The 21,642-nt window shown below is 52.3% G+C and overlaps 1 protein-coding gene and 1 long non-coding RNA gene across 4 annotated transcripts; one reads left to right on the forward strand and one right to left on the reverse strand.

The window, feature by feature from the left end:
- Window positions 1-561: 561 nt before the first annotated feature.
- Window positions 562-6,322, reverse strand: LOC144318082 (uncharacterized). The gene is made up of 3 exons (XR_013383936.1): window positions 5,646-6,322; window positions 5,241-5,312; window positions 562-1,003 (listed from the first exon to the last, which is right to left on the reverse strand). It is a non-coding gene; the product is annotated as an uncharacterized LOC144318082 (long non-coding RNA).
- An 8,200-nt stretch (window positions 6,323-14,522) lies between these two features.
- Window positions 14,523-21,241, forward strand: GPR61 (G protein-coupled receptor 61). 3 transcript variants are annotated; one of them, XR_013384694.1, is made up of 4 exons: window positions 14,523-14,680; window positions 17,393-17,576; window positions 17,816-20,056; window positions 20,719-21,241. XR_013384694.1 is itself a non-coding variant. In XM_077905770.1 (3 exons), exon 3 carries the CDS (start codon window positions 18,445-18,447, stop codon window positions 19,798-19,800), a length of 1,356 nt encoding a protein of 451 aa, XP_077761896.1. In that variant the 5' UTR covers window positions 14,523-14,680; window positions 17,393-17,576; window positions 17,816-18,444; the 3' UTR covers window positions 19,801-20,075. The 3 variants fall into 3 exon arrangements, 1 of the variants encoding a protein (XP_077761896.1); XR_013384695.1 differs by having other exon boundaries at window positions 14,572-14,680; window positions 17,490-17,576; XM_077905770.1 differs by lacking the exon at window positions 20,719-21,241 and having other exon boundaries at window positions 17,816-20,075.
- The last annotated feature ends 401 nt before the right edge of the window (window positions 21,242-21,642 follow it).

The raw sequence follows: 21,642 nt of genomic DNA on the forward strand, positions 1-21,642 counted from the left end.
CATGAAAGAGCAAACTCCAGGTCACAGTCCTCTTGGGAAAAGAAAAGGGAGAAGCAGGGGCAGGAAGGGGGAGGCACTAGTTTAGAGTTGGGCAAAGGAGGGAAAGGTCACTTTCAGAATACTGAGAGATTCTGAAAGATAGAGTTACAGTATCCTGAGGTATCAAGTGCATGCCACATGGTCTTACCTGATGGGAGGAACCCTCAGGTAGGGATAAGAAGGTTTCATTCAACATTATGCTTCACTGTCTTTTTTTTTTTTTTTAAGATTTTATTTTTATTTATTTTTAAGTAATCTCCACACTCAACGTGGGACTCAAACTTACAACCCTGAGATCAAACATTGCACACTCTATGACTGAGCCAGCCAGGTATCCCAATGCTTAATTGCATCCCAAGGGTAAATTTGGACAATTCATTTACTTGCTGTATTGGTTAGGGTGACCTAACTGATATAACCCCCAAGTTTCAGTGGCTTATCACAATAGAAGTTGACATTCTCACTTACATGACCATTTTTTAAAAATTTTTTTGAAGATTTTATTTATTTATTCATGAGAGACACACAGAGAGAGGTAGACACACAGGCAGAGGGAGAAGCAGGCTCCATGCAGGGAGCCAGACATGGGACTCAATCCTGGGTCTCCAGGATCACACCCTGGGCTGAAGGTGGCGCTAAACCACTGAACCACCCGGGCTGCCCTCACATGACTATTTAATACTGATATTCAGTTGATGGTCTTCAATTGATGTGATGGTTCAGGTACCCAGCACTGTCCATCTTGCGGCCCTGCTAACTGCTACAGGCTTTGGAATCTTCTACTAGGATCCTCTGTATTCAATCAGCAGATGGGGGAAGAGACAGGGAGCGTGCAGAATTGTGTGGAAAGTTTTCCCAGCCAGGTCTGGAAGTGGTGTTTATCAATTTTGCCCACATTCCACTGGGCACAACTCAGTCACGTGACCACATCTGGCTGCAGGGGAGGCTGGGAAATGTAGTCAAGCTATGCATGCAGTAGGTAAAAGAAAATGGTTTGGTAAACATACTTTCTTTGAACTTTTGTTTCCAAACTTATCAGTACAGGCAAAGGGCTTCTGCATTGCCATTTCTACAAGTCAGCATGAATATAAATTAGATTATGAGAAGTTTTAGAGATGCAGAATGAGCATATACACACACATTATAATCTGTTTTTTCAGATTAATCCAGAAATAACTTCATAAATAATTGGCCCTTAACTCTATTAGACATATTAAAATTGCTCTATTATTGGAACAGGTATATTTAGGGTATATGACAAGTATTTGAATGATTGTGAAATTGATTTCAATGTGTGATGAAGACAAACTCTTCAATAAATCCAATCCTTTAAAAAAAATATGGCAAATTCGCCTTCCTGTCTTCTTTCCCTTTGATCTGGATGGAGGATTTAGCCAGTACAGCTAGTGTGGTCAGAAGAGTTGGGGGCAAAATTTGGCTGGGCCAACCGGCATATTTGGTGAATCTAGGGCAGAGAAGATGGCCTATGTGGCCAGGAAATTTATTACATTAGTTAGTGAAAGGAGTTACATTATGGAAAGGGAATACACTCCATGGTATTAGATCAGAATTGGGGTGCCTACTTTGAACTCATGTTTTTAATATAGAGTGGTGTGTGTGTGTGCACACATATGTATTTCTAGCTCTGTCTGTTTTGAGGTCCTAGAAGCAATGATAACCCAATAGCAGCGAGCACACCCAACACCCAGATCTTGGCTTCTAAATATCATTTTCCACTAAAAAGAACCAGGACTGATCAGCCTGGAAAGTACTAGATGAGCCTGGAGCATCTGGTTGTGCTATAAAGTAAGGATGTGCTCAAAGAATGACGGGACCATGTCAAAAATACACAGAATCCAGATTGAAGGGTTATCTACAGGCCAAGACTGGGACAACTGAGGCATCAAAATAAATAATTTTATTATTAGGTTGTGACTCACTGGATAAGAATGGTTGAGTTGATATAATTATATAAATGGGGAGAAGGGAAGGCATTAAAATGTCAAATGATAAATTTGAATGGGGTCTCTGGAATAGATGGTAGTTTTGTATCATGTTAGTTTCTTGATCCTAATTGTTGTACTACGGTTATGTGGGAGAATGTCTTTGTTTTTAGGAAATATACACTGAAGTGTTAAGAGCTAATGGGGCACCATACTTGTAACTCACTCTTGAGTGGATCAGAAATTTTACATATATATATGGGGGGGGGGGCGGAGGGAGAGGAGAGAGGGGAAGTGAAAGAGACATACCTGCAATGAAGCAAATGTGGTAAAATTGAAACAGAAAACAAATCGAGGAACTCAGCGAAAGGTATAGAAGAGTCCTTTGTACCCTTCTTGCAACTTTTCACTAAGTTTGCAATTATTTCAAATCCAAGGGATCCCTGGGTGGCGCAGCAGTTTGGCGCCTGCCTTTGGCCCAGGGTGCGATCCTGGAGACCCAGGATCGAATCCCACATCAGGTTCCCTGCATGGAGCCTGCTTCTCCCTCTGCCTATGTCTCTGCCTCTCTCTCTCTGTGATGACTATCATAAATAAATAAAATTTAAAAAAAATCTATATCAAATCCAAAAGTTAAAAACATCACAGACTCTAGTAGTAGGTGTTCAGTAGCAGTAGCATAGCACTCTGCTATTGGTCTCGGGCAGAAGAGACACTGGTGAGGGTTGAGGGTTCACGGGAGGTGAGAAGTAGTAAAGTGTCACAGGAAGCAAACAGGATTGGGGATAAATGACCTAGATTGTCACCTAGCAGTTGGGTGATCTGGAAAAAGGTACTTCACATCTACAAGCCTCAGACGATGGTATGTGTCTCCTAAGAATGCCATGTGGCTTAATAATATATATGACAGTCCTTTGAAAGTCAGGAAACATGATACCAAATATAATTGTTAGAGAGGTAGCTTCTTTCCCTGGGCCAACGACAACGAACGAATGCAAAACTACCCCTTCAGTCCTGGTATCTCTTTCAGTTCTTCATCTGGTTACCATCAGGACATTGTTATTCTCAAAAAGATTACTCTTTTAATGGACTGAGAACCGAGGAGGCTTGGCACCTAAGAAGGGGGACAGTTGATGACAAAGCCACCGGGGATTGACATGATTCATGGGTCTGTATCCTTTGCGTGTGTGTGCATACACATCCTGGAAGCCTCAATTTTAGGCGCCTTCTCTGCGAGCAGAGAGACCCTGTGGGGACTGATGAATGCTGTTATAGATTCATAAACATCTGCTAGTGGGGCCTGGGAAGTCCCTTCTAGAAGGAAAGCCCCTTTGCTTCTGTCACTCCTGACAAAAATGCTTGTGCACACAATGTTACGATACAAACCATTCTCTGGCAGTTTGGGAATCAGTGTCCTTATGCCATGCACTGCGATGAGCTGACAGCAGCGTGGGGTAATAAAAATCACCATTCCTGTTTGTACCCTTCCCAAAGCCTCTCGCTGACCTTCCCTCACGTAGGCCTTGGAGCCACAGCAACCTGCACAGCTAATTGCTCCCTGTATCTTTTCACAGATCAGGAAAAGCTGACGGTCCGGGAGTCCAGGACTGGCTCCAGTCCACAAAGCTAATGAATGACACTGATGGGACATCAAGCCAGGACTTTAACTATTGTCCTCCTTTCCATGACACTTGGACTGGAGATGGTCTGTCGCTGGCACCTCTCTCACTCCCTTTCCATGACCCCTGGCCTGCCTCCGGGCGCTGCTCTCCTCTTGCTCTGCCTCCCAGAGCTCGCTACCACGGTGGGCCGCTGCAAAGCATCCTATGCTAGAATTCCTCTCCAGGCCGTCTGGCCATCTCCTTTCCCACATGGCCTTGCTAGAAACACAAGGGTTCAGGGTTTTACACCTGCTGCTTAAGGATGTCACTCCCTATCTGGAGCCAAGAGAGAAGAGAGTGAGGATGAGGCTCTCCTGCCAGTGGCTTTGGGAAGCCGTCCCCGGGAGCTCATCTCGCACCCTCTCTGATTCCCAGGCCACTTGCTGCATCATCTTCTAGTCCATGTAGACATTTCTTTCCTCACGGTGCCAGCAGAAGGAGCAATACTTCATTTCTTCTAATGTACTCCATCCCAGTGACTCAGGCTGGAGGAAGTTCCAGCAATGCCACATTATCTCTAGGCTCCCGCTGTCCTCTGACCCAGAGAGACAGACAGACAGACAAACATCAGACACAGCAGAGCCCAGCTGGTCTTTGCTTGATCCCTTGAGTAGCAGCTGCTCCTGACTTGATGGGGGCTCACAGGAGAAAGGGCTACTTCTGTTGGTGGTGGTGTGACCAAGGAGCATTCTGATGGGCCTCAGGTGCCCTCTGTGTTCTGAGAGCCCTGAGAAAGAGGGTGCACTCTGGGTTTGTTAGACAGACTTGTTGGGCTTTTGGGACATGCTGGATGGGTCATGGGTGATCCACTAGACCTTGATCAGTGACTTTTGGAACTTAGAGACCAGGCCCTGTGGTGGAATGGAACCAATACCAACCACCTGGCAGTTGGCAAACCTGTCTCAGATCTGCCTTAACCAGTGAGGCATCCTTGAGCAAATCACTTTTCCACACTGGGACAGTTTCCTCATCTGTAACATGAGGAATACATTTTAAGGGCCCTTTTGGCCTTTCAGTATTTCTGGTTAGTATCATTCTGCAGGCTCTTCAGGGCTGGAGCCTGGCTGGAAGGAACTCAGGTCTGGAAATCAGAACTTCTGACTCTCACGCTCTGTTCACTGCTAATTCTGGAAAGCAAGGCTACTGTGGTATGTTTAGGAAGCAGAAGGCACTGCCTGGCCTCTGTTGAGTGGAGCAGGGAAACTGCCCAGGAACTCAGCATCTGGACCCAACAGGACTTCCAGCGATGGGTGTGGTGGTGCGGTGAGGCTGGGGGCAGGGGTGGAGGCAGGGTGGAGGGGAGTCTAGAGTCCAGCAGTCTTCACAACTCTCTTGGTGAGTGCTGCCTCCACCGGTAGCCTGAGGACAAGCCCAGAGAGACCTTGGGGTAGGTTAGAGCACAGTATAGAACAAACAGAAGAACCGAGGGGACTAGCACCACTTGTCAGCAGTCAGCCAGGCATAGTAGACCTTAAGGCATTTTAGAGCTTGCTTCCTGCCTCTGGAGGGTAGCTCAGGATATTTTGGAGGTCTCTTCCAGACTTGACACTCTATGAGTCCATAAATAAAAAGCCAGTTCACTTCACCCTGAATTCACCTCTGATAGTGGGCCTCCTGGGGTCAGGCAGTGTGGATAGTTTTCCTCCTGCTTGGGTGCCACCCAGTTGACCTGCTTCCCCAGGGCCAGGAGGAGAGAGAAAGAGAATGAGAACTATCACCTCTTTCCTCCCTCCTCCCACCCCCTCCCAATCCCCTCCCAATCCCCTAAGGATCAGAGCATCCCCTGCCATCTCCCCACCTCCCGGGAAACCAAACGCTGGCTGAGCCCAGGGGCACAGAGAGGTGGGCCTGAGGCCAGCAGAAGCAGCTGCACGAGGTGTCATCTTGCTGTGGGGGTGGAGAGAAGCTGGTGTCCTTGAAGGTGTCCTCTGAGACCAACGCCCGTAACCCGAACCTCCTCCCTGCCCCACTAAGGCCCTGGGAGAGAAGACTCAGAGGGTACCTGTGGGCCAGGTCAGGGTCAGCTCAGGAGCCACGGGTCTGTCACTCCAGGCAGGAAGGAGACAAGCTTTGTATGAGAATTCCAAGGAGCTCAGCCCCTGGCAGCCCAGCCCCGAGAGAGAGCCGAGGCGAGTGCCAACGGAGGCAGCCGCCGGCCGCTTCCCCCACAGACAGACCGGGTATTGATCCTGCTTGCGCCCCCCTCCTTGTGCAGCTAATGGCCTGGAAAAAACTGGCCAGCTGTTCCCCAGCTGTGACATAATGAGCTCAGGGACGATCAATGCCCGTTCCGGTGTCTAATTAGGCCAGGGAGCTGGCTAGGGTGAGAGTGCGGCCTGTTTCCTGAGGGCACCACTTCCACTGCATCCCCAGCTGCTGGCTGCCGGCAGCCACCTGCCCCCCCCCCCCCAGGGCCCCGCGCATCTGCGCCCTGGAGGAGGGGCCGGGCCCTCCAGTGGCCCTGGGAAGTCTTCTGACCCAGACTCCTCTCTAGCAGGAGAAGCTTCTCTCACCGTGTCAGGTGTGGGGGGGTGGATCGCCGCGGGGAGAGCTGGGCCTGCAGGGGAAGCTCCGGACTCCCAGTGTACTGTCACACCCCCTCTCCATCAGGGGCTGGCACTCTGTACAGTGCCCTTCAGTCCCAACCCTCCAGCCCCTTGCCCCCAAGATCCTGCCTGGGACCCGCCCCACCACTGGTGCTGATCGCCCAACCCTGGGGCCGTGAGGAAGAGGCTGTGAGCAAGTTTGGCTCCTGGCCTGGCCTCCCTCTGCTATTTATACCCTGGGTCCAGGGAAGGATGGATCAGATTCTCAATGTGCTCACTGCAGAGGAGGAAGTGAGGGTGGAGAGGGAGATGGAAAGGGAAAGGTGTTCACTGAGGCAAAGCAACAGAGAGGTGGGCAGTGAGGCCCACGGTGAAGAGGCCCTGGGACTTGGAGAGTCCTAAGAGCTGAGAGTGAACTCTCAAGAGAGATCAAAAGAGGGAAGCCAAATAAGAGAGAGAAAAGGGAGAAATGGGGCCATGGGGGAAAAAAGAGATGGGATCCAAGCAGCAGGACACACCCTGTACTGGGTGGAGTCAGGCCCCAGGTGCCAGATCAGATGCCCCATCAGGGCAGCTGCTGGTCTGGTCCCTGCGTCCAGGTGCCTGGTGTGAAATTACAGGCGTTGTGAGAATGGCTGGGGTCAAAGAGGCACAGGGAACAGGGCTTGTCTGGGGCTGGGCAAGGATCTTCCCCTAGAATCCAGGCTGTGGGCTCTGCTTTCTGGGGCTGGGAAGGTGTGGGCAGGGAGCTGGAAGCAGAGGTCAGAGCAACTTTGGCGAGGGAGGAGGTGACTACTGGGGAGTGTGGTGTGCAAAGGTCTGGGAGGGAGGGATCTAGGCTTTCTCCAGCCTCCACTGTAGGCAGCCCAATCTGCCCCAAGGCTTTTTGGGTAGCCTGGGCCTAAGCAGGTGACATCGTTCAGGCAGCCTCCAGCCTTCCTACTAGTCACATAGTCACGTACAAATCGTCAGCTGGACCTGCTTAGAGGAGGGGTCTTTCTGGGGCCCAGCTGACCCTGGTCAGCCTTCCTGTGCCCCTTCCCAGTGCCAGCACTGCATTTCTTCCTGACTATGATTCCCGGAGGAATGGCCTGGTTTGTGGAGAGTAGGAGTGCCCAGTGCTATTTCCGGCCACTGCCCCTGGCCCTGGGGCCCTGAATCCTTCGAGCTGTCCTGGCCCGGGCCAGAGAAGCCGCACTCAGGGATGGCTGCAGATTCAGACTCAGTCTAGAGCTGCAGAGGACCTTGGGCATCTACAAGCTTCTCCCAAGCCCTCCTTTGACACTGAGGTTCAGAGACGTTACGAGGGTAGCCCCAAGGGCGCTGTTCACTTGCGCACCTGCAGCTCCTGGACTCCCGAGTTGGGAGCTCCTTCCAGGACGCCAGTCTGTCCATCTCTCCCACGGCATCTCCTAGGAGTAGAAGGGATTTTCTCCTGGAGGCTTGGCGCTCCTGCCTGGACCTCCCAGCAGACATTGTGGGAAGTCAGATCGGTGAAAAGATCGGGACCCACGGGACAGTGAGTCCCGCAGGAGAGACCCAAGTAGAAGCCTGGCCTCCGGAGACCGGTCTCTGTGGCCGACACTGCCCTCTTGCGGCCGCCAGCCTTCAGGGCGGCCTGGGGATGGGGCCTCTTCCCGGCCGGTGCCCCCTCGCCGGACCGGGCTCAGGCGGGCCCGACTTAGCCGCCGCAGGGCTGTCCTTCCAGCCTGGGCCTCGGGGAGACGGAGCTGTCACAGCGCTGAGGGCCCTCAGGCGGGCGTCACCCCCTCTGGGGAGGCACTTAGAAGCCATCTCTCCAAATCCCCGCGGAGTCCTGGCCTTTCCTTGGACTGAGGGGCGTAAGACTTGAACGCGGGGAGGATCCTGTGTCTAGGTGGATCAGAAATTCATGGGGAGGACGTTGTAGGAAAAGAGAATGTCTGGGAAAGAGGCCTCAGAGCCTGCATCTCTGTGCCCCGCTTACAGAAGGAAGGGAAGGCTGCCTGGGGCCTCAAGGGGGCTGGTGGGGTGAGGGCCCCTCTCTTAGATGGAACTGCCCCAGAAATGTAAATCGGGGCGCCCCCACCCCCCACCCCAGACCAGAGACCTGGCACAGCTGGTCTGCTCTGTGGAGCTCAAGTCGGGAAATCCAGCCCAGCTCTTTGTTCTCAGGCCAGAGCGGAGGATGTCATTCCCACAGGTGTGAACGGCCAGGTGGCCCAGGGTGCTGCGTCCCTGCACATCAGGCCGTGCAACTTCTTAGGACATCGTGAATCTCGAGGAGAGAGTTTCCAGGCTCTCAAATGACCTAAGCACTCCACCCTTTGCCTCTTCCCCGTGGAATGGACACACCGGTGGCTCTGAGAACGCCCCCCGGGGCACAAGGGCCATATGGGTTCATTGCTTTCTCTGACCCCCCCTTTTCTCTGAGCTGACTTTGTCATATATTCACAGACGCTACGTCCTTGAGGTGACCTATATGTTTTCCCTCCTCCCTCCAGGCCTGAGTGACAAGGACAACTCCCAGCCTGGAGTTCAACCTCTCACTCTGGAACTCGAGAGTTCAGTAAATACTGATTGACTGACTCACTCAGAAGACAGGGGATGGTCCTGGGAGTGAGGCCCTTCATCCGCGCCCCCCCCCCCAAAACATTTTGCTGTGTTGGCTTTGGCTTTTCAGACTGGCTTGCCCACAGCCCTGCCAACCTACCTCTCTATTCTTTTTCCCTACACGTGGATTAAGTCACAGTGCCCTGATATTCCCTAAGCTTGTCTGTCTCCATGTTTTTTTCCAGACCACCTTCTTCCTTCTTGACTCTTCTCTTCCCCAACCCCCTTCATTTACGGCCAGTCAAAATTCTACCTTCCTTTAAGACCTATGCCGCTTCCTCCATGAAGCCTGCCCAGATTTCCTGAGGGAGTAAGTTCACCTTTTTTCCTTTAAATCTTCCACGACGACTGGAAGCTGAAGCTTACAGCCTGCTTCATCCCCATCTTAGATTGTAAACACCTTAGATTGTAGAGGTCAGGGTTTGTATTCCTTTCATCCTCATACCTCTCTCTCTAACACCCCCCCCCTCCCAAACAGAGTTTTGCATATAGTAGGTGCTCAATACGCATTTCTTGTATTAGGTGGAGTGGAGTTTGCTGTTTGGGCTGCTGAGAGCTGAGAGGTGGGAATGGGGTGCTCTGAAGCTTTAGGAGACCATCAGCATGTGTTCAGAATGGGGAGGCACCTATATGGGGAAGTGAGGGGGGAGTCTGGGCACCCTCAGACGCTTGGTGGAGAAGAGGAGCACTTTGCTGAGGAGAATAGGGCAGGTCTTGGGAATGCGGTGGGTTAGAGAAAGGCATTGGTGATAGGGGACCACAGGTTGACCACAGCATCAGATCTGATGGACCCCAACTGTCTGCATCCTTAATAACAGGCAGAAAAGGGAGTAGGAATCCAAAGGCTTGGATCCTGGTCTCCTTCACTGGTCAGCTGGGTGGCCTTGGGCAAGTTGCTTCTCCTCTCTGGGCTTCTTTGTCTGTGAAATAGGTACCTGACCTCCAGTGACCCTTTGATTATTGGGGGGGGGGTGGGTGTACATGCCCTCTTTCCCACTAGGCCTAAGCACTGGAATGATCCTAAGTCCTGGACAGTCCCGGAGAAGGTGACAGAGCCCACAGCTGTGGCCTGACTCAGAGGTTGTAGAGGTTGGTGGCGGTGGAAGACAGTGTGCCCAATTCAGAGCAAGTCAAGTGGCCCGTTATCAGACCACAGGGAAGGGTTTTCAGGGACTCCCCTTCCTTTGCTGTGCTTCCCTGTCCTCTTCCTTGCCACAACCCCGCACTCATAAAATATAGATCTTGGAGTCGGAGCCCAGCTGCTCAACTGTGTGGCTCAAAGAAAATCACTTAACCTCTCTGAGCCCCAGTTTCCATATTTGTGAATGGGGTTACTTGGAAGATGGTCGAGAAACTCTGTGTAAGTGCCCAGTACCGTGCTTCCTGCTGGATCTCCCTTTCTGAGTCTGCAGAAGGAGAATTGATACAGATTGCTTCACAGGCCCCAGGGCCAAGGGTTACAGTGCTCTGCAGGTGCACTGGGGGTGGGGCATTCCGAGGGCTAGGCTGAAGGTGGGGAGTGTGTCTGGGAAGAAGAGGGAGAGGGCTGTTGCCCAAGCAAACCCCTACTGCTAGTGAGGAAGGCCCATTCCCCTGTAGACTGACTTATTGCGTTAAGGAGCCTGGAGCTCTCTATATTTTTCTTTGGGGGTCCGGCATGGAGCCCCAGCTGGTGGATGAAGCGGGGGCTGTGTGGGGAAGGCTCCCCAGTCTCATAGCAGGCCTGGCCTGCACACACACTGTGGGTGTTCCTGCCACTCTTTTGAGCCTGGTTCATCCAAGGCCCCCAGTTTCTAATCTGGTTGGGAAGGATTTATTTTTGGGTCCCTGTAACCTAGCAATGGGCTCACATGACCAGTGGCAGCTGCAGGCTGAATATACCGTTGGATCTTGGCTCCTGGCAGGGGGTGTAGGCCAGACTGTGGGGGAATAAAGGGAATGGAAAGGCTCTCACCCCTGCTTTCCTCCACAGCCCCTCAGCCTGGCCCCCAGATGGGGAGCATGGGGGTGGGGGCCTGGAAGCAGGCATGGCTAGTGCTGGCACAGCCGGGGCTGCGGTGGGGAGGGCCCTGCTGTGAGGCCGCTGTCTCATGAGGAGAGCTGGGTGTCCATGCGGATGTAGGGGGTGCAGAGGATGCAATGCTGGCGTCCTGGGGGCAAGCCCAGGCTGGGGGAGCCGACGGTTGAACCCACAGTCTGTGTCGTGGGATCTCAGGGACACCCCTGGTGGATGCTGGAATCCCAGCCTTCAGCTTCTTCCCTTTGTTCCCTGTTAGATTGTTAACATCCCTGGGAGACAGAACACATTAGCTGCTACCCGCGCGAGTGGCTTTATCAGCCTCTTCCTTGACAGCAGGTTTTGACAGAGGCAGAGACAACAGAGGAGGGCAATGGGTGCCACTAAGTAGGTGAGGGGCTACCGGGAGGGTGCTGTGGGAGCCTAAAAGGCATTAGAGAGATATTTATTGAATAAGTGGATGGATGGACGGATGGACGGACAGATAGATGGAAGATAAACTTGGTTAGCTCTGATCTCCTGAGGGGGTGGGAGAGGTTGGGTGGGGGTGGACGTGACCTTGTCAAGAGGCACTGGTGGGCAAGGGAGGGACAGGGCCACCTCGAGGAGCAAGTTGAGGATGGAGATATCAGACCTCAGCACCAGGGGCCCCACCAGGATACTGAGGGAGGGCCGCCCCCTGCCCCAGTGGACAGGAGTCCCCTCCTGGGCTCCGCGCGGCATGGTGGGCCATGCACCTCTGATGTGGCTTGTGAGGCCACCCCAGTTTGTCTACCTCCGTCTCCCACATCGTCTATTGCACTAAAGTCTGAAAGGGGGGATTGGCAGAGCGGGTGGGGGGAATGTAGTGCCAATAGCTACTTCAAACACTGACTGAGATCATTTAACGAGATACAGCGTAAGAAGTGCCTCCCCAGGCTAGGCACTCAAAAACTGGCATCATCTCCAGTACTGTTTTTATTATTTAAAAACAATATTTCTTTGTTTATTAGAGACAGAGAGAGAGAGAGAGAGAGAGAACAAGCAGAGGGAGTGTCAGAGGGAAAAGGAGGGAGAGACTCCTCAAGCAGACTCTCCACTGAGTGTGGAGCCCCACATGGCGGTGGATCCCAGGATCCCGAGATCATGACCTGAGCCGAAAGCAAGAGTCGGATGCTTAACCGACTGAGCCACCCAGGCGCCCTTATTGTTCATGGTTGTTATCAGCTGCCGCCAGGCCAGGATAGGCGGTTTTCTCTCACTCCATGTTCCTAAGCAAAAATGTCTTCCAGCAACTGGGAGGACGTGCCAGGATCCATTGGCTGCTTGGAGCCACCTTTCCTAACAGCTCTCTGGGACCTGGAGATTTGGCCCACCGGCCATCATGCCAGTTGCTTGGGCAAACTGTACGAGCTCCCCCAAGCCGGAAAATAAGACTATATTTGGGTTGCAGGCTTCCTATCCCTATTCGATAAACTGAGGGGTGAATCTTTGCCAATTTTAGAGATAGAAAAAACTATAGTAGGTAGATAAACTGAGGCACAGATGGCCAACTCACAGGCCAAGGGCTTACCACCAACCAGTAGAGTAGAGCCCAACTAGAACCAAGGTTCTCCTCCCAATCCAGTGCCCTTTGGATAATCCTGTACTGGTGAGCCTGTGTGTGCTCTGGTTCTTTCTCAGTCCTTGGAAGGGGCCATTGGCTTCCTTTCAGGAAGCATGCGGGTGCTGATCATGCCTTACCTGATCCCAGAGGGTTTGGCCGATCTCAAGATGATCTTGCCAACATGTCAGCACAGGGCTTAATAAAAATCATTTTGCTGGGATCCCTGGGTGGCTCAGTGGTTTGGCGCCTGCCTTTGGCCCAGGGCGCGATCCTGGAGTCCCCGGATCAAGTCCTGCGTCGGGCTCCCGGCATGGAGCCTGCTTCTCCCTCTGCCTGTGTCTCTGCCTCTCTCTCTCTGTGTCTATCATAAAATAAATAAATAAATCTTTAAAAAAGAAAAAGAAAAAAATCATTTTGCTGTTTACAGGGTGTCAGGCATGTACCTAGAGGAGCAGGGTTTCTTTATAGTGGGAGGCTATGCCCCTCCATCTCGCCTCCAAAGGCTCATCACATGGCCTTGGACGCTGTAAGGATGGTGTTTACAGGTTTACATTTGATATTTTAATTTGATTTCCCTGTACTAAGTAACATATGTGTTTTATTTCAGGCTGTCTCCTGGAAAGCCACGGCCACTTCTGTGGAATAGGCTTTAGGGCTTCAGCCCAGAGTCCCATGTCAGGTCTCCAGAGAGGCCATGGGGGCATGGAGGAAGGAGTAAATGCTTTAGCTTCAAACAGGCCTGGGTTCAAATATTGGCTCTGGCACTTCCTCTCTGTGTGATCTCGGGAAAGTCCCTTAATCTCTGGCTCCCATATTTTCATCCATAAAATAAGGTGAATAAAGGCTGCCTCATAGAATTTATGTGAGGATTGAAGGTACAGTATATAAAGGACTTGGCACTTGTAAGAGCTCAAGAAAATGTGTTTGGGGATACTGGTGATCACTCTGCGCTTTGGGCTGGTCAGTGGCCTCTTCACAGTTAACCTGGGGCACAGGGCAGACCTTGACTTCTCTGGGTTTTCTGGGTAACTCAGTGTTTTCATGGCTCTTTCAGTTGAGTCTGGTCTTTCTTTCCTTTTGGAGGCAGAAAGAATTTCTGGATGGGCAAGTCTCAGGACAGAGGGCTCGGGAGTAGGTATCATGCCTGAATTCCTGGCCTAGGCTCATGGCTCTGCCATGTGTGGCTTTGGACAATGTCTTCACCTCTCTGGGCCTCAGAAACATGGGTAGTTTGGCCTGTGGGGTGTGTTTCAACTCTGCAGTGTTAGGATCCTATCCTTGGGTGTCAGGCATGTACCTAGGGGAGCAGGGTTTCTTTATAGTGGGAGGCTATGCCCCTCCATCTCGCCTCCAAAGGCTCATCACATGGCCTTGGACGCTGTAAGGATGGTGTCCTGCAGCTCAGTCCAGTCCTACAGATCCAGAGCAATCTGAGCCTTCCTGAGTTCCTGGTGCCCACTCTGTCTTCAGGGAACAGTGTTATGGTGGTACCACTATGGTGGCTCATGGGGATGTTAGATCCCCCCACCTCCATCGGTTCTCACAAGCCCACACCAAATAAACATACAATCTAAGAAAACAATAGTAATGTGACTCCTGAGGGATAATGCAGAGTTAGGAAAAGGCCTTTAGCTCCCTGTCGAACCTGAATGCCACTCCTGAACCTATCCCCTGTACATTTTTGGCAGCTGACCCTGGAACCTTGGCCCCTGCCAGGCCTAACCTGGTACTCTGTGTCTGCGTTGAGCAACCTGCTACAAGAGCATCTTGGTTCTGATGTCACACAGAAGCATGCGATGGCAGGGCTGTCAGGAGCCTCAGGATCATCTATCCTATATTCTCTTTGAACAGATAAGAAATCAAGGCCAGAAATGGGAAGTGACTTGCCCTAGGTCATACAGCTCATAAGTACCAGAGCCAGCCCTTAAACTGGGATTTTCTGATTCTGAGTAGCCTTTATACTTCACCAGGCTGGCCAGGAGAGTCTCCCCTGACTATGGTCACTGGCCCCAAGAAGGTTTTGAGATGCCACTCCAGCAATCCAAGAGAAGTGAGGGGGGTTGGAACCACCCCTGAGCATTTTCCGTGGGGGCACTGGTGCCTGGCTCCTTGCTTCAGAAGTGGCTCCAAGGGGCTGGGTGGGAAGCAGGAGGCCATTAGGACCCAGAAGCTCTTGGAGCATCCTGCTCTGCCTGCTGCCTCTCACCACTCACTGCAGTGGTTCAGGCTTCAGCAGCCTTGGAGAAGCATCAGCTGAGAGGAGCTATCACATGGGAGCCGGGAGCTGCTCAGCAAAGGTAGGAGTTGTCGACTAGGCCAGGAATAGGGGCCTGTCCCAGGGCCTGATGGTGAGTGCTGAGGTACTCTGCAGGAGGGTAGCTCTGCGTCCCCAGGACCAGCCCACCCTACCTTATGGTGGGCAGTTTCGTCAAGGGATGGGCTCCCAGGTATTGGGGTGTGGGCACCTCTGAAGCCTAGAGATGGGGGTTGATCTCCTGCCAGAGGGAGTACCCACATCCTACAGGCAGACAGGGTTCCCCATCTGTCTTCCTCCATGTCATAGAGATGGGTCCCCCGCATCCTAGGAATGGGTCCCTTGGCATGTAGGCTGATGGGCAATTCTGCGTCCTGGGCGTGGGCAACTCTGCTGGGGAGAGGTGTGGTTGCCCCCTGGAAATCTCTCCTGGCTTAGGAGGGACATACTGTTGTTTGAAGGAAGGCCGTGCTGGGGTCCTTGGGTTGGAAGCTCTGTATTTAGGAAACAGGTGCATTCGAATCCCAGCAACATCTCTGTGGCCTTGGGGTGGGCACTTATGCACATCTTGCATCCTGAAACAAAGATATTTGTAACTTGACGATGCCCTGGCCAGGGGGCCAGACCTTGGCCCCTATGGTGGTAAAGCCTGCCAGGTGCTGAGAGGTCCTGGAGGTGAGGGAGGGCTTGCTGTCAGGAAGCAGTGGCAAGATGAGAGCGAGTGAGAAGGCATGATGCTGTGAGCTAGGAGTGGAGTGAGGCTCTCTGGGCTTCCCCTCTGACACTGTGATGCACAACCCTGCCCTCCCTGACCCCCATCCATCAGTAGGGAGTGCTGGGGAGCAGGCACGTTGGTCCATCTGTTAGGACAGAAACTGGAATCCTGGCATTTAGGAGTCAGTGTGGAGATCCTGCCCAGGCCGAGGGGGCTGTGGAAACGAGAAACGTCCAGTGCCTTCTTGCCTAGGGCTCCGTCATGGCTGCACAGTGCCCCCTCCATCTCCACGTGGAAACCATGTCTGCTTCCCTCGGTCTGGGGCCCTGGGTGGGCCTTGCTGGCAGACTCTTGATGTTCATGCAGACATGGAGGGCATTCACTCCTTTAGCTCCCGGGGCCTCAGAGCCACATCTTCAGGCCTCCACTCCCAGGTAGAAGGGATGAGAAAGATATGAAGCCCGGCATGGAAAGTAAGGGGCAAGGATGCCTTCCCTAGCGTTGCTTTCTGCATTTTTCCTGGTAGTCTTATGAGAAGCTGATGTCTCCACTTTGGAACCATCTCCACCTTCTCTATAGACCCTGGGTCAATGTGGCCATTTTAACTGTGAAATGAGCTTCCTGTTATCCCTGGGGAGAGGCAAATCCCTAGGCAATTGTCCAAAGTTAGGGCTGTGCCAAGTCCAGGAGACCAGGTTACCCTTTCCAGAGCAGAGTCCTCTGGCTGGCACGCAGCTGCCCTACTGAGTGTACTTGGAGCAGGTACGAAGGGGCAGGGGCAGGTACTAAGGGGCAGGGACTCAACAGATCAGTTTGAGTTTGATACAATTCACAAAGTTATACTGAGCACCCATTGCATGCATGGCATGCTTGAAGTTAAAGGAATACACTATTGGTGGTTACCAAAACCCAAGGGTGGTTGTAAGGCTGTAACTACGGAGAGGGAATGGGAACGGTCTGCCCCACGTGGTCCACATCATTGCAGTCAGAGAAATGATGGGTTTTTAAATTCAGCCACCACCAAGCCCTTGGCAGCCCAGGAACTCACAGAGTCATCAAATGTTGTCAGAGATGGGAATCTTGGAGGTCGTCCAGTTCAATCTTCCCATTTTACAGATGAGGAAACCGTGATCCAGAGAACTTGTGACCTGGCTACAGACTTGGCGTATCTATAGCTTGCCTTGAGTTTGCATACCTTTCTATATTATACTGGGAGAAACTGGACTGCAAGAATAGGATATGGAAATGAATTTTTTTTTAAAATTTATTTACGATAGTCACACACACAGAGAGGGAGAAGAGGCAGAGACATAGGCAGAGGGAGAAGCAGGCTCCATGCACCGGGAGCCTGACATGGGACTCAATCCCGGGTCTCCAGGATTGCGCCCTGAGCCAAAGGCAGGCACTAAACTGCTGCGCCACCCAGGGATCCCGGAAATGAAAAATTTTAAAGGCATTATTATTTCAACTATATGCAAACTTAATGTGGATAATGAGACACATACAACATTTGATCTGCCATTTGGCCGGGAGAAATGAGAGACGCTGAAACCCCAGACTTCTTCCCCTCTCAATGCCTTCCAGTTGTCTTCTCTGCTTTATGCTCACCCATTTCCACCATCACAGTGACCTACTCACTCTCACACCTACTCCTCCCCCACCCCCCAGACACCTACTCCTCCCTCCTAGCTCTGGAATGTGCTAATGGTCCAGGATCAAGAGGACTCTGGGCCGGGGATCTGCTCCAATGATCAGAGATCTGAGGACCCCGGGAGTGGAAGGTTAGGCACTTCCTCCCCCACCTGCAGGGGTACGGTGGCTTGGAAAAGCTAATGAATGGGTAAAGAAGGGCAGCTTTCAAGTGACCTATGCCCTTCTGGTTTGGGGGGCAGTGGAGCCTGAATGGGCTAGCATCCCAGTTTCCTTCCAGCTGGAATGTTTTGTTTTCACGGTTCTTCCTCAACACTCCCCAAATGGCAGCTCTTTATCTTGGGGGTGGTGATGTCACAGGACACCAAACACAGTCCTTCCCTCTTTCAGGTGATCTCTTCCCAATGGTAGCCCCAGAGCACTAATAGACATTTTTGGAGATGATTCAGATGCAACAACTATCCATTGAATGCCTATTGCATTCCAGTCGCTGTAGAGGGCACCATCAGGTGGGCTGGAGTACTGACCCTGGAGCCGGACCACACGGGCACGTACCTGGACCTTGCCGCCTTTGGTAAGTTATTTAATCTTTCTGGACCTCAGTTTCACCAACTGCAAAATGGGGATGAGAGTAATACTCATAGGTTGTGTGAGCACTAAAATGAGCATATTTAGGTACAGTGCTTAGAACGGGGTTTGGCACCTGGAAAGCATCTTTAAACATGTTACTACATATGGGTGGTATTGTTATTAAGTCTCACAGGCTCCTCCAAACACAGTTGTGAAGTGGCTGCTGTTCCCTTCATTTTACAGATGCCTTCATGAGGAAACTGAAGTCCAGCAGAGTCACAGAGTCCATCATTCCCAGGCCTAGGACTAGAAACCAGATTTTGTGTCGCCTCTGCACCCCAACAGCTCCTGCCATTCTGAGACAAGAAATCAAGAAATTTACATAAGCTACTTGAAAACTGGGGCACGATCCCGGAGCTCAGCGGGACCCTAGGAGAGGGAGACAGAGGATTTAGGATCTCTGGATAACAGTCCCTGAGAGAAGAGAAGGGCATGGAGGACAGTGGAAAGGAAAAGCAAAAGAAGGAGCTGGAGACCACTCGGAAGGTGGAGTGTTGAGTGGGTGAGGCTCTGGCATCTCTCACGTCTCCTTCTTTGAGGTCACCAAGGCAGATCAGAGCCACCTCCTTCCTGCCTGAGAGGAGAGATGAGCTGCTGAGCCCTCCGTTCCCTTATATGCACAGCCCGGCCTGGAAGGCTGGCGATTAGAGCCTGCCTGGCAGGCTCCAGCAGGAGGCACCCCCTGCCCCCATCCCCACGCACGAACTCGAACTCGGCAAGCCTGGGCCTGGGCTCGCCATCCCAGGGTCACCGGACTAGGATGGGGGATGGGCCTGTGACAGGAGGTGCCCTGGGTGTCCTCTTTCGGCCCCATGGAGTCCTCCCCCATCCCCCAGTCATCAGGGAACTCTTCCACTCTGGGGAGGGTCCCTCAGACCCCAGGTCCCTCTACTGCCAGCGGGGTGCCGGAGGTGGGGCTGCAGGACGTGGCCTCAGAGTCCGTGGCCCTGTTCTTTATGCTCCTGCTGGACTTGATCGCCGTGGCCGGCAACGCCGCTGTGATGGCCGTTATTGCCAAGACCCCCGCCCTCCGAAAATTTGTCTTCGTCTTCCACCTCTGCCTGGTGGACCTGCTGGCCGCGCTGACCCTCATGCCCCTGGCCATGCTCTCCAGCTCTGCCCTCTTCGACCACGACCTCTTTGGGGAGGTCGCCTGCCGCCTCTACTTGTTCCTGAGCATATGCTTCGTTAGCCTGGCCATCCTCTCGGTGTCGGCCATCAACGTGGAGCGCTACTATTACGTGGTCCACCCCATGCGCTACGAAGTGCGCATGACGCTGGGGCTGGTGGCCTCCGTGTTGGTAGGGGTGTGGGTGAAGGCCTTGGCCATGGCCTCCGTGCCCGTGTTGGGCCGGGCCTCCCGGGAGGAGGGGGCCCCCGGCCTCCCCCCGGGCTGCTCGCTGCACTGGAGCCGCGGCGCCTACTGCCAGCTGTTCGTGGTGGTCTTCGCCGTCCTTTACTTCTTGTTGCCTCTGCTCCTCATCCTCGTGGTCTACTGCAGCATGTTCCGGGTGGCCCGGGTGGCCGCCCTGCAGCGCGGCCCGCTGCCCACCTGGATGGAGACGCCCCGCCAACGCTCGGAGTCCCTCAGCAGCCGCTCCACCATGGTCACCAGCTCCGGGGCTCCCCAGACCACCCCGCACCGGACGTTCGGGGGAGGGAAGGCCGCAGTGGTCCTGCTGGCTGTGGGGGGACAGTTCCTGCTCTGTTGGCTGCCCTACTTCTCTTTCCACCTCTACGTTGCCCTCAGTGCTCAGCCCATTTCCACTGGGCAGGTGGAGAACGTGGTGACCTGGATCGGCTACTTCTGCTTCACCTCCAACCCTTTCTTTTATGGGTGTCTCAATCGACAGATCAGGGGGGAGCTCAGCAAGCAGTTTGTCTGCTTCTTCAAGCCAGCTCCAGAGGAGGAGCTGAGGCTGCCCAGCCGGGAGGGCTCCATCGAGGAGAACTTTCTGCAGTTCCTCCAGGGTACCGGCTGTCCCACGGAGTCCTGGGCTGCCCGACCCCTCCCCAGCCCCAAGCAGGAGACACCTGCTGTAGACTTTAGAATTCCAGGCCAGATAGCTGAAGAGACCTCTGAGTTCTTGGAGCAGCAACTCACCAGCGACATCATCATGTCGGACAGCTACCTCCATCCGGCCCCCTCACCTCGACGGGAATCGTGACTGGGCTGCTGGACACCCGGAGGGAGATGGGGCCGGGGCTGCTTGTGACTGAAGGAACACCTTGTGGGGTCACCTATTCCCGGCTAGCAGGGGCTGGGGCTGGGGTCTCTGCACATGGCTTTTGCTTAGTGTTTTCTGGATCAGGAACGATGCCAACGGGATGAACGTGTGGCACAAACCTTGGACGTGGCTTTGATCCTTGACTACTGGGGGAGGGAACCTGGTGAAATGGTAATGAGAATAAAGGGTCACGAAGGTGAGATGATGCCTTTCAACCAGTGAACCTTACATGCCTCAGGAAACAGGGAAACTCTATGGGTAGGAGTTGGGGGATATAGAGCGGCAGGCCAGGTCTGGAGTTATCTCAGGGATCCTTTAGGATATTTCATTTCAGTGTAATTGTTCAGGGCAGGAACTGCACCCAAGCAAGGTAAGAAAATGACCTGTGTTTTTTCCTTTCCTTGCTAGGTTTAAAAAGAACTAAATAAAACACAGCTAAGTGTTTCCATTTGGGTTAATGGGTCTTTTTTAGTTTTAGACATGATGTTTCCTTAAAGTGAGAGGGCCAGTTGAGTATATTCCTTTCCTGAGTTTGGCCAGAAGCAAGGGGAAATAGTAGGCAAGGTACAAAGAGTAGAAGGCAGGAAAGCTGACTGCAGCTCTCTCCCACCCTCTGGGAACAGCCCTTCTGTTCTATTTTGCAGTCTCTCTCCCGGAAGCTTGATCTCAGTAAAGCAAGGATACAACAGGATGGCTCTTTCTCCTTATTTTTTAGAATGAAGAAGTACAAAAGATTGGGGTTAGATGGCTGAAGGTGGGGTTAGCATTTGAATTGCTAAGATGGTTGGATACAGAGGCCAGGCCAGATGATCACCTTGACCAATAACACTGTAAATTTTTTCTTCTTCTTCTTCCCAGGATTGGCCTCCCTGATAATCTCTCCTCATGGCAGTGACCCACCTCCAGCCCCCTGGACAATCGGGTACAAGAGACTAAGGTTGGGAATGGGAAGGGTGGGGTTTCCATGGTCCATTAAATGCTTCCCTACTCCCATTCATCGCTCTCAAAATTAGCTTCAGTGACAAAGACTTAAATCTCTCTCCTATCTGCAGCCCTGGGGTGGAGAGAGGGCACAGGAATTGGGTTCAGCTGTTCACTGACTGAGGCTGTAGGAATTTGATGGTTGGTATCAGTGGTGGTATTTTCAAGGGAAGAGGAATAGTTGCAAACTGGACAGGATACCCATCTGGGACTCCCTGTCCATCCATTTCCCTCAATTGAATCAAGTAATATTAAAGGGATGAGGCAGGACCAGAGGGTGTTCTGATCTGTATGTGAAGAAATTCCTCGCTCATTGAACATTAAAGGGTAAGATGGGTTGGTGGGAGTGGGATAGTTTCCCTCTGAATGGCCAATAAATACTTTTTATTATAAAAAGTTATACTGATATCAACATTTACTATTTCAGTTCAAGTCAGTGCATAATAGTTGAAGACCTAGTATTCTCCGGGGCCCACACAGAGTCACTGCCTTTGAGGAATTGTCTAATTCGATCAGGTACCTTGTATTTTTACAGAGCATTTATATCTGGTAAAGCACTAAGGAATGTTTGAGAAATATATTGGAGCTCAGTCCATTGCAGCAATACCTACCTGGAAGCTTTCTGGGGATTGTGGAAAGTGTGAGGGTCTTAGATGCAACTCTAGTCCAGGAAAAGAATTTGTTAATTGAAACTGGGCAAATAGCTTTCCCCCTTTAGATCTAGGGAAATTTATAGGTTTCCGTCTTCCTACCATCAGACTTACTCTAGTCTAGAACCTATTAAACTGAGGAAATCCCTTA

The sequence above is a fragment of the Canis aureus genome, chromosome 8 (genome assembly GCF_053574225.1).
Source record: "Canis aureus isolate CA01 chromosome 8, VMU_Caureus_v.1.0, whole genome shotgun sequence".
NCBI classification, from domain to species: Eukaryota; Metazoa; Chordata; class Mammalia; order Carnivora; family Canidae; genus Canis; species Canis aureus.